Source organism: Juglans regia, chromosome 7, assembly GCF_001411555.2.
Source record: "Juglans regia cultivar Chandler chromosome 7, Walnut 2.0, whole genome shotgun sequence".
NCBI lineage: Eukaryota > Viridiplantae > Streptophyta > Magnoliopsida > Fagales > Juglandaceae > Juglans > Juglans regia.
The window spans coordinates 50516826-50528912 of NC_049907.1; the positions used below are offsets into that span (position 1 = coordinate 50516826).

Here is a 12087-nt window from a genome sequence, read left to right on the forward strand (position 1 = left end):
GACATCGATGATCGATCTCAGCCCTTTTTAGTTTTTATTGATCAGATTAACATAAAAAAGGAAAGTCATAAAAATCGAACGGATGACCAACCCAAGTCTAACACAATTTCGTAACACGCCATTAAGTTTGACCCGGAAATGCAAAGCTCATCGCTTACTGACAGGTGTAAACGAAAGTTGGGTTTGTTTTTCATGAAACCATAGGGAAATATGAGCTGGTTAAAAGAAAGCTAAAGAAAGGAAGGTATTTCGTATGTATTCGTTCCTTGAACAAGGCGTGTCCGACACCGTTACAAGGTAGACACTTTTGACGGGACAACCGCGACTGTGGGCCCTGTTGTTTCGGTATCTTCTAGGCTTTAGACAGACGAACCACGTAAAAAAATACCAACCAACCAATTACCTATCAAAACAAACAGACAAACCGAACTAAGTTAAAGACTTTACATTACATGCAGGCAGCAGAGAGAGAGAGAGAGAGAGAGAGAGAGCGACACTCCATCGTCGATTCCCCCTTTGTAACTGACGCCCTTAACCTTAATTAGAAGTTTATTTGGCTTATCCACTGCCACTAGTACGTCTCGCATGTCCTCCTCCACTTTCTGCCTCTCCCTCTACACCCTGATCCCCTCAACGTCATGTCCCATGCATGCCTAATTAGCTCCATCTGTCGTACTTTGTAAATTAAATAATAAAAATAATCTTATTCAGAGTTTGCTTTTAATTAGCTCCATTTATTTGTCAAAAAAAAAAAAAGGCTCTTGAATAATGCAAATTGGAAGAGGGAAAAAAAAAAAGATTGAGATTAAAACCAAAATATTATGGGTGTGTTTCCACGTGACATCTTGAACCATAGAGCTCTCTGCGCATATTGTACAAACATGATCAAGCAGGCTCTTTTAGATCCCATAAAACAAAACAAAAAAAAACATGATCAACAAAAAAAAAAAAAAAAAAAAAAAAAGAGCAGGCTGCTGCCGGTGTCATGAATCTTTTAGATCCCATAATTAAACAATGTACTTAAAAAATAGACGTCTTAATTCTAGTGGTGGGGTCCCTTTTACCTCTTTACGTTAGCATACGATTTAATACTGTGCTGATCATATCCATTGTCTGCACTGATCAATGATCGTCTTTTTAATTTTTCTCTTTTTAATTATGTGAAAGATAAATATTTTTTGTTATAAAAACTTTTATAAAAATAAATATACAAAATAATGTGATTTAATATAATATATTAAATTATAAAATTATATTATAAAATAGATCTAATATATTAAAATCATATTTTTTCTAAATTTATTTTTATAATATATCTTTATGACAATATTACTTCTCTATAAAAACAACAACATAATTAAATCGCTTGATCATAAGTGTCAGGTTGCTTTATCTCATTTTTACATTCATCGATCGTGGCTTGTTCTTTTCTTTCTTTTATTTTCTTTTCCCTTTTTTGCAACTTGCATAAAGAATAATATTATATGTAATTATAAAATACGTAAGTAATATATAATTATTTTTAAAAATAATAGAGTTTATTATTAAAAAATTATTATTATTTTTTTATATTTTCGTATTTATTTATTTATTTTTAAATAATTATACGTTACTTATATACTCACGATTATAATAATCATTTCTCTTTTATTTCTCTTTTATTATTAATAATCTGCCAACCTACACATAACAATTCACTTTATATTTCTCTATACGACTCTATTTACGGTTGTACCTATCATTTAGAGCTACGTCACATTAGGGGCTATTGACCCACGCCTCACTTCAGCCCACTCGGCCAAGGAAAGAAAGAAAGAAAGAAAAACTCCTCATACACGGGTATTAAAAACTTAAAAGCTCTTCATATCAATAATGCATACAACACAAAAAGCTACCTATATCTATCATATATATATGGATACTTTGAAAATTAAAAAAAAAAAAAAAATTCCATAAATTATTTATATGGATTCCATCCAGGTGTTTTTACTAATATAGGTTTTTTTTTTTTTTTATTGTGGACTATCACTGATAAGCTAATCGAATTAATCTATTATAAGTCATATCTGAAAAGTCGAGTCTTATATATATATTTACAATATTTAATTGCGTTCTATATTGCTTCCTAACTAAACTATTATTAGATTCAACAAGAACACCTTCTTTGTCAGAATTAAACATTAAAATACTCAAACGCTTTGAAAGAGAGATCCAATTAAATAAAATTCAAAGATGAAATTGAGACCAGCAGTACATGCATGATTAATATCCTCTTACGTACCATATGTAATATGTACCCCTCATCACGAACGGTTTTTATTTCATTTTTTTTTCCAACAATCATAAACTGAAAAAATTAACCAATTATAACTATTACCAAAAAAGATAAATATTTTAATCACAAAAAAAATTTACAAAATTAAACTCACAACTAACGTGACTTATAAATATAATATGTCAAATTGTAAATTTATTTTTATTATAAAATATATTTAATTCATCACACGAAGTCATAGTCTGCGAATTTAATTTTATGAATTTATTTTATAAGTATAGCATTTCTCATTAAAAAAATAAAACCCTAAACCCTATACACTGGTATGGCCAAATTATGGTTGGATGGTTTATGGAGTCGGACATTTAATTGGATCGAGAAAAAATTTTCTCTGGGCTCGTTTGGAGATTAAGATGAGATAAAAATTTTGTAAATACTAATAAAATAGTTGTAAACAATAATGAGATAATTTAAGTTGAGTATTTTTTGAATTTTGAAGAATGAGAGAAGAAAAGCTAAATAAAAAATATTATAAAGTTAAAATATTATTAGAATATAGTTTTATAATATTATTTTTATTTGAAAATTTGAATTATTTTTTATTTTTTGTTTGAAAGTTTGAAAAAATTGGAATAATTAGTTTTAAAAAGTTATAATGATTAGTTTAAAATTTTTTTACTTAAATTATATTCAGGAATGAGATGAGATAAAAATTTTAGAATGGGCTATTTCCAAACAAACCTTAATGTATTTATCATCCCTTTATAAAAGATATTCAAAAATTGAATAGTATCTTAATCTTATTTATATATAAAAAGAATTGTTACATACACAAAGAGTCAGAGATTATATAAATTAATATAGTTTTATTGAATCTGTTAGATTTATTTTATAATAAAAATAATTTTATAATTTAATATATTATATTAAATTACATTAGTTTATAAATTTATTGTTATATAATTTTTTTATATCTAAAGTATATCTCAATAAGAAGAAGAAGAAGAAGAAATAATAGTAGTAATAGATGCAAATGGAAAAACAGAACACGTAAATAAATTCCAAAAAAAAGGCATATCAGGATATACCTATACCCTACAAAATTATATCCTATCTATTTTTTCTTATCCCCAAGAAAAATTGTAAGAAATCTCGTAACGTTTCGTACCGCCAGCGAGCCCTCCACGTGGCAGAGCCTATCCTCTGGAATAATAAATAACAAAGGGTTGAGAACTAGTCTAAAAAAATGAGTGGAGATTGTTCAAAAAGAGAGAGAGAGAGTGTGGAGATGGGGGAGGGGTTTTACATCAATGACATGTTACCGGCTGGTCCGGTTGTGTGGCCCAGAAGCTATAGGATAATGCGGGTACAATTTATTTAAAGGGGTTTAAGACACTGTTATGCGTGGTTTTTCTATATGGGGTTTTTCTGTGGGAGAAAAACATAAAAAAAAAAAGAAAGGAATTTTATAGAGAGAGAGAGAGGGAGAGGGAGAGGGAGAAACTGAGAGAATTCCAAGTGTTTTCATTTGAATTTGCATAGATCTTCTTGCATTTGCGGCAAATCTCTGATCTTGATATTTTCTTCTTCTTCGGAATTGTGTTTTTCCATGAAAACTGTTCTCGATGGAAACTCTGGTCTTTGAACGTAATTTAGATGGATTCTAAACTGAAGATCTTTTTCCAAGAGGTGAGTTAATTGGTGTTATATGATTTTTTGATGTTATATACGTTGAATTTGGGGTCTTTTTGTTGTGATCGCGTAGTTTCGGGTTTCCATGGGATGTATTTTGTTGAATTTCGCGGAAACTCTGTTGTATCTTTGCTTAATGTGATGAATTTGTTTGTGGGAGATTAGATTCGATAGTAAATTTGAAATTCTAAGCAATTTGGTCCTAAGGAATTGTTTCGGATTCGAAGTTAGGTGGGGATCGGATCGGATCGTGAAAGTTTTGTTCTGTTTGGTGGTGTTGAATTGGAATTCCGCGTTTTACAGAGTCTGTATTTTCTGAGAGAATTCCCTTTGATACGTTTTGGCTGATAATGCGTTGTTGTAAAGCAAACAGAGGTTGAAAATGGTAATTGGCTAGTTTAGTGTCGACTTTACTCTTTTAATATGATGCACCTAGACGCGGGTATTAAATTTATAACGTTTTCCTTGTTTTGGAATTCGTATGTCGTGCAATTGGCAACCCTGGAATTTGTTTCCTGGATTTCGATTTTATAAGATTCGTGTCATTTTTAATTCATTGCTATATTAGGCAACCGACGTGAATTTGGAATTGGGGTCCCTAAAAGGATGGTCCGGTTTTATGCATTGAAATTTTTGTTTTTTTGTTTTTTGTTTTTATACAGGGGTGGGGGTTGGAACCTAGTTCTCCTATTTAGAGATCAGGTCTTATGCCATGTGATCCAAAGGACCTTGGCACATTGGAATTTTTGTTAAAACTGTCAGAGATCCGTTTTGGTCTCTATTTTCGGTTTTAGGATCTGAAAATTGATTTGACAATTACTGCATGTGGATCTATTATGGGGTCATTTGGTTGCTAAGAAACTACTGAGACTCAAATCTCTCTCTCTCTCTCTCTCTCTCGCTCGCTCTCTCTCTCTCGCACTCACACATTGCAGCAAAATTAGTGGTAACCTTAATTTTACTGATTTAAGTTAATTGTTTACCTTTTTTTTTTTTTGTTGGGGGGGGGGGGGGCAGGGGGATTATGCCAATACTGTAGTGTACCTGACTGCTTTAGGTAGTAAAAAATGTTTCGCTATTTTAGTGCTTGTGAGCAAGCATTCAATCTCAGTATGAGTTATCTTGTCGTGGTTGTTGGTAGGACTCCAGGATTTGACTCTTTTTAATATTTTTTCTAGAACTAATTAATGAGAATTCCATAATAATGGGTCTTTTTTTTATGATTTGATGGCAGTGAGAAGGATCTGGGTGGTGATGCTTCTTTGTGTTTGATGAATTCTTGTTGCCATGTATGTCTAAGATATGGTGTTTAAGAAGAGGCTAGATCATGGATTTAATGGCTTCCGGGTCCCTGCTATACCTAGAGCTCCCAGATCTGTTAGAGTAAGTATTTTTCGCAATTATTATTTCTCTGGTGTTTCCGGTATTATATGAGCTGAATTCTGGTTCTAACTCTACAAATCTTGGTTATTGGTTTCAGAGGAGGGGTCTGTGTAAGAAAGTTGAGGATAGTCAAATCTGTGCATTTGAATTACTGGCTTCTATAGCTGGCAAGTTATTGCAGGAAAGTGAAAGTTCTGCTTCTAGTAATGCGTCTGAAGGAAATGATCACCCTGCCAGTGGCAAAGGTTCCGTTAAACAGGAACAACAAGATGAGGGCAAATCATTCAAGGCAGGGTGGATCTATCAGGGAAGTTGCGGAGAAGGTTCTTTTGCCTCTGAGATGGCATCGCAAAACAACAGTCACAAGTGCATCCTGAAGGAAATTTCACATGCTGATAGTGATGAGGTTTTGGAACGCAATTCCATTGTTAACAATTCTGATTGCTCACAGAAAGTCAGTATCAATGTGACCGACTTTGGAAAGATCTCTAGTAAAGTAGAGGGAGGCTCCACACATTTTGGGGAGTCTTTTGACGGTAATGTAAATGAAATTGAAAGACTGAATGAGTTTGGGGGGTTTAAAACTGAAGGTGCTAATACATGTAGTTCAAAGGATTCAATGGAATTGTTTCTGAAATCTCCCAATGTGATAAAATCTGACAGCAATGTTGAATTGCCATTGTGCCAGGACTTGGCACCTGATACTTGTTTTTCCAGGTATAGGAATGATGTTAAGTTAGGTAGTAGAGATGATGATGAAAAATTTTCCAGGTGCTTTAAACCTAGCACCAAGGCAAAGGCTTTTAGGTCTCCACCACGTGTTGCAAACCGAAGAATAAGGAAACTACTTACTTCCAGATACTGGAAAGCAGCTCCAAAATTGAAGGATTGTGAACTTTCTAGAACTGGTAAGCAGCTCATAAATCGTCTGACCATAGTATGCCTCATATACATACATATATATATATATATATATATCTTATGCTTGTGTTTTAAGCATATTTGGTCATTACTTCTAGTTCCCATTAATGAAATTCATGATTTCTACATTTGTAGATGGATTAAAACAGTTTTATCGCAAGAGGAAACCCTGTTGCAACCGTCAGCGTGATGTGCTCTTTAAGAGGAGGAAAATGTTTGACCAAAGCTCGGTAGTGATTTCTGATGGTGGGTTCAGTTGTGAAAGTGTTTCTAATTCGCCGGAGAAATGCATGACTGAAGATAAGAACGACGTAGCTACAATGTTGAATGGAGGTCTTTTTCTGCCTTATTAATCAGTCTTTCCTAGTGCTGTTGTGATTTGGGTTTCAATTCTGGCACTTAATAATGTAGTTATTTTGTGCAGCAAATGGGGTATCATCTTCCGTTCTTGGTCATCAAGCTCCCTTCCATTCCAAGAGTTCTCATGGTACTAGAGTGTGTGATGTACATTCACTCTTTTCATTTTATTTCTTCTTGCATCCAAGAGGTTCTTATGTGTTTATGTTTCTCTGTGCAGTGAAGTTTAGCATCAAGTCCTTCAGGGTGCCAGAGCTTTTTATTGATGTTCCAGAAACTACCACTGTTGGTTCATTGAAGGTATAAAAAAAGTTGGGACTTTCTTTTCTTTTGGCACTAATATTCTATTTAACAGGAAAAATAGAGAAGTATATTGTCGAGGCTGCACACTACAATGACCACAATACTACACTTACTTTTTTTAAGACTCTTCTTCAATCTTGCTTCCTCCCACAACTAATTTAATGAGGTTATATGTTAAAGTCCCCTTGAAAAAAATTTCATAAATGGTTTGCAGATCTATCATTTTTATTGTTTAATATTCCCTTGTAGTCCCCATGACTCTTTTCTTATTGATGGGGATAATTGCTTGTCTGTTGCAGCAGGAATATGTCGTCTTTGGTTTGCTGTTGCCAAGTGATTTCTTTGCTTTCTGCTAAATTATGGCATTCTTTGACCTTTTTGTAGAGGACTGTTATGGAGGCAGTAACTGCTGTACTTGGAGGTGGATTACGTGTTGGGGTTCTTCTTCAAGGGAAGAAGGTTAGGAATGATAACAGAACACTAATGCAGACGGGAATTTCTCATAAAGACAATATGGATTCTCTGGGTTTCACATTGGAGCCCAGTACTGTGCAAATTCCTCCACCTTTGTGCTCTAGTGATCTTCCTCCTCTGATACCGTGTGACCCTTCTCAACTTTTAACCAGGTAATTCAAATGTTCTTTACATTTTATAGAACCCACGTGGTCATCAATTCTGCTTTTCTCTTGCTTAATTTCCATTTTTTTTCTTATTTATAACTCCCCCCTCTTAAGGTCCATTTAACTCGAACCAGCAGTACAAAGCGCCCCTTTAGGGACTGCTGATTGTTGTAATGGTAAAAGTCTTCAACTGCCAAGAGTTGACACTTCATATGAACATACCAAAGAATATACCAATCTGTATATCTTATATGCATTTGAGTGGGTTAAACATTCCAGATAAACTAGAATTTGCATGCGTTTATCATTTTGTAGATTGAAAAGGACCAGGAAATTTATTTTGTTTTTATTAGTTCTCAAGTTGTGATAGAGCAGTTTCCAATAATTGTCTTTTCATTGATATTTTGATAATGAAATCAGCTTAAGCTGTGGTAATTTTAAATGCATCAAGATTTCTGGTCTGGTTTCGACTCTCATCAAATTGAGAAACATTGTTTTTTTAATAATGCATTTTGAGTTTTTTTTTTACTGTAGCTAATATTATATTGCTGTGTTTCCAGATCCCCAGCAAATCCTGCTGTAGAGATCTCTGATCCGTTAACTGACCCTCCTCCACTGACCAATTTGGGTAACCATGTTGAGAGTAATGACAATACAGTTTCCTCCCATATTGACACGATTGACAAAACAGAGCCGGATTCCAAAGCTCTAGTTGCTCTTCCAGCAATGAGCATGGAGGCACTGGCTGTGGTTCCCTTGAATGAAAAAACAAGGCATTCTGAAATCGTACAGCGTCGAACCAGGAGACCATTCTCTGTATCAGAAGTAGAAGCATTGGTGCATGCAGTCGAGGAACTTGGAACTGGGAGGTGTGTGGTGGTGTTTTTTAACCACTTATTGGCTCTGCTACAGGATTCTTTTAATTTTTCAGAAAGAAACTCTTAGGTATTTAATGGGTTTTACGTTCTGCAGGTGGCGTGATGTTAAATTGCGTTCTTTTGAGAATGCAGACCATCGAACTTATGTGGACTTAAAGGTATGATTTGTGGGATTATTGTACATGTATTAATAGAATATGTTTTGAAGGGGTCCTCGCTATAGATGGAACAAATTCATAAGTGAAATGCTATTTGCCAAACTCTGTTTGATGTCATTGAAAAATGTGGCCGTCACCGAGTTGTTGTTTTGAGATGTAATATCCTTTCATTATTTTGTTTGTCTTCTGCATTAATTGCTAGTTTTAGATTGTGAATGTAAGTTTATGATGTTCGTATGTCTTGTCTGATATCAAACTTGCACGTATGTATTTAACTTTCTCAAGTTGCAAATTTTCAAGTTTTTTTTTTCCTCAATTCCCTATTACTAGCTCCCAACTGTTGGTATATAATGTGTTTTTGTGGTTTCGAGCAGGACAAGTGGAAAACATTGGTTCATACAGCAAGAATCTCGCCACAACAAAGAAGGGGTGAGCCTGTCCCCCAAGAGCTCTTGGACCGAGTCTTGGCTGCCCATTCATACTGGTCTCAACGTCCAGTTAAGCAACATGGAAAGCATCAGTCTGGAACCCTGAAGATCATGGAGACCCCAGCTGCTGATGGAAAGGGAGTTGAAGGTATCTAATTTTTATGATGTAAAAAAAGAAATGTTGACAGGAGATCATCAGGAAACGAAAATTGTACAAATTACTCAATTTCATGTAATATTCCCACACTCACTCAATTCATTGCCGGCATTCCCTTTGTGGAGCCATTGGCATTTGTAAATGATTTGATGGAATAAGGTTACACATTCTAACAGACGTTACAATGTTGTTTAGTTCAATTCATTCAATTTGATGAATGTAATATGTGGAAAAGTTTAGAGAACAGAGCTGAAAGAGTGTAGTAATTCTAATTAGCTTCTTTCACTCTTTCATGTATATTGATGGTCCGAGATCTTCGTAGAAAAGACTATCATTTATTGGAATTGATTCTTTGCTACCCATGTGATGTAGGAGCAAATTTATTTTTATTTTTATATCCATATTCAAACTTCCTTTCATTCAAAGATGGCTGCATGATTTGTGGCAAACAGGATGGCGGTAGCGTTACGTTACGTTACGTTACAGGCTCATTGGCACATGGACAAGCATATTCGAACATGAAATTTATGATTTCTCTCTTTGAGACCAACCTGTCCAAATCTATAATTCCAATTACATGCCCGAAATTTGAAAAAAAGCACGAATTCCTTGTACTGCTAGAACAATCCCTCCCGCTGCCACTTATGATTGGTTGGGCTCAAATAGAGTAGCCCAGAAAGTTTACGAGGGTCCGAGTCTGGGGCCTTTCCCACTGTTCTGCCCGGCCTTTTTTTATTTTTGTGGCCCATCTCAAAACGGAATATGCCAGCCAATAATCGGATAGAAACTGGTATCTGGAATGCAAGGCTCTCCAGAGCAGTGATATTCGCTAGTATTACGCGTTCGCTCCTATGCTGTTCAAGGAGTTCATACGGGAAAGGTTCCTGTAATACATTAAGAGTGCCACGCCAAATTTACTCATTGTTCCTTCTCAAAGATTTTAGAAGTGCAGTGTCCCAATTTTGTTTTTACTGTGCCCCTTGAAGAATCAAACACAATATTATAGGATGAGTGATATTTATTATTAAAAAATAATTTTTTTACATGAATCTCAATTTATAGATGATTATTTTTTTAAAAAATAACAATAAATGATAGAGTTTGGGTTCAAATTAATTTATTCATGGACCTTAGTTTTTGAATATATATATATATGACTATAATTAGGCCTGCACATCGTCCAACCCGTATTGGGTTTGGCCCCGACCCGATCCGTCAGCATACTATGCCCACAACAAACCGACCCGTAATAGTCGGGTCGGGTCGGGTCGAAAACGAATCCACTTAGTATTCACACAACATCACTACACTCTTGACTAATTAGAGCTCAGACAAACAAAGGAGGACTGAAAAGATATCTAAATCACTCTGTTTGTTGCTAGTCACTTGAGTTTTTAGGGGGAAAGAGGAGATTTGGAACGTGGGAAATGGCGAGTGGAGGAGGGAGGTGGAGAAGAACTCTGCCCTAACTACAGACGTAGCAACCATGGAAGGTTGGCTTATGCTCACTGTTTTCAGCCTCGGTCTCGATTCCCTGATCATCGACAGTGCAGAAACCCAGCAACGTTGATCTTGTCGTCGAGGATTTGTTCCCGGTGAAAGCAAATTGAGACCATCCATTCTCAACGGCATCGTTAACTAGTGATGGATGATCAGCCCAACTAAACAGAGGTTTCACCGAAACCCCTCGTGCGAAAACGTACTGATTCCCTCTTCTTTTGACATCTGAGTATCGAGGTTGATGATGAAAACTCATTGTTTGTTGAACTCTTGCAAAACTCCCAACTGTTGCTCGAACTTGGAGCTTTTGGTGCGAAATCTTTACGCTCTCTGAAACAAAAACACCGCCAAACCAGAAGAATCAAAAGAAACGTAACAACTCCAACAGACGAGGCTGCCACTATAACCAGCGTCAACAAAAAGCTTGTTTTCATTTTAAGAAATGGATTGCTGCGCTAGGGATTTTCGTCTAAACACTTAAGAAAGTTAAGAGTCGGTCTGCCCCGTCATTTATCGAGTTCAACCCGACACCGAAGCAAAACTGTATTTTATCGTACGGATCTGATCGGGTTAGACGGGTTGCTCAGTCTAACGGGTTTTTTGCAAAGCCCTAACTATAATATATAAAATTGTGTTAATCAAGTCATGTTATATATTTGCGAAAATCTAATGCTTTATGTATTAAATAATTGAAACACATCATATTCAAGTGAATGAGTTATGAGTAATGAGAGGGAGTGTTAAGAGTGAGATATTTTTGGAAGAATAAAGTTTTTAATTTTTTTAGAAAAATAATATTGTAGTATTATTTGAAAGCCTTTATAATATACAGCAACCGTACTTTAATTTTTAATATTTATATTTTAAAATTTATATTTCAAATCATACACAATATATATTATAAAAATGTTCAAATAAAATTTTTCTCAAACATGTGGTACCTTGATGCTGACCTTAAACTCTCGATCATGCCCGTGACCGTCGGAGTAAACCCGTGTTGACTTTGTACATACAACACATGCAAAACGCATGGCCAGCGGCATGTAAGGTGGAACGTGGAACAAAGAGAGAACAGTAAAATTAGGTTGCGCAATCAAGAACCTTGGGTACGTACCTTAAGAAAAATTATAACAGGGCAAACTGAAATTTGTCGGCGTCGATGACTTGTAAGCTGATCTTGAAGTCAAAGTGTTGAATAAGGGCAGTTGATAGGTCAGTCACAGGTGGCGCAGCCGGGTGTAATTATGGAAAGGGAAATGATATATCTCCCGCCGGAGATTAGTGTATTTTTTATGTATTTTTTTTTTAAATTATTTTTTATATAAATTTTTTTAATAATTTTAAATATTTTTAAAAATAAAAAAATTTAAAATATTATTAAAAAATACTTTCTTAATCACGAAGTAAAATAAAAA

At 34.9% G+C, this 12087-nt stretch overlaps 1 protein-coding gene across 1 annotated transcript; it reads left to right on the forward strand.

Annotated features, from left to right (window-relative positions):
- Positions 1–3567: 3567 nt before the first annotated feature.
- LOC108986359 (telomere repeat-binding protein 4) lies at positions 3568–9551 on the forward strand. The gene is made up of 10 exons (XM_018958947.2): positions 3568–3964; positions 5202–5350; positions 5448–6258; positions 6407–6604; positions 6696–6758; positions 6849–6928; positions 7316–7557; positions 8112–8420; positions 8524–8587; positions 8962–9551. The coding sequence occupies exons 2-10, from the start codon at positions 5270–5272 to the stop codon at positions 9169–9171; spliced, it is 2058 nt and encodes a 685-aa protein (XP_018814492.1). The 5' UTR covers positions 3568–3964; positions 5202–5269; the 3' UTR covers positions 9172–9551.
- Positions 9552–12087: the final 2536 nt, after the last annotated feature.

Excerpts from the sequence above, each read along its gene's own strand:
- LOC108986359 (XM_018958947.2), top strand. The coding sequence starts at position 5,270 with ATGGTGTTTAAGAAGAGGCTAGATCATGGATTTAATGGCTTCCGGGTC. Across the intron at positions 6,759-6,848 it reads CCATTCCAAGAGTTCTCATG|TGAAGTTTAGCATCAAGTCC; the intron begins GTACTAGAGTGT and ends TTCTCTGTGCAG. Across the intron at positions 8,421-8,523 it reads GAGGAACTTGGAACTGGGAG|GTGGCGTGATGTTAAATTGC; the intron begins GTGTGTGGTGGT and ends TACGTTCTGCAG.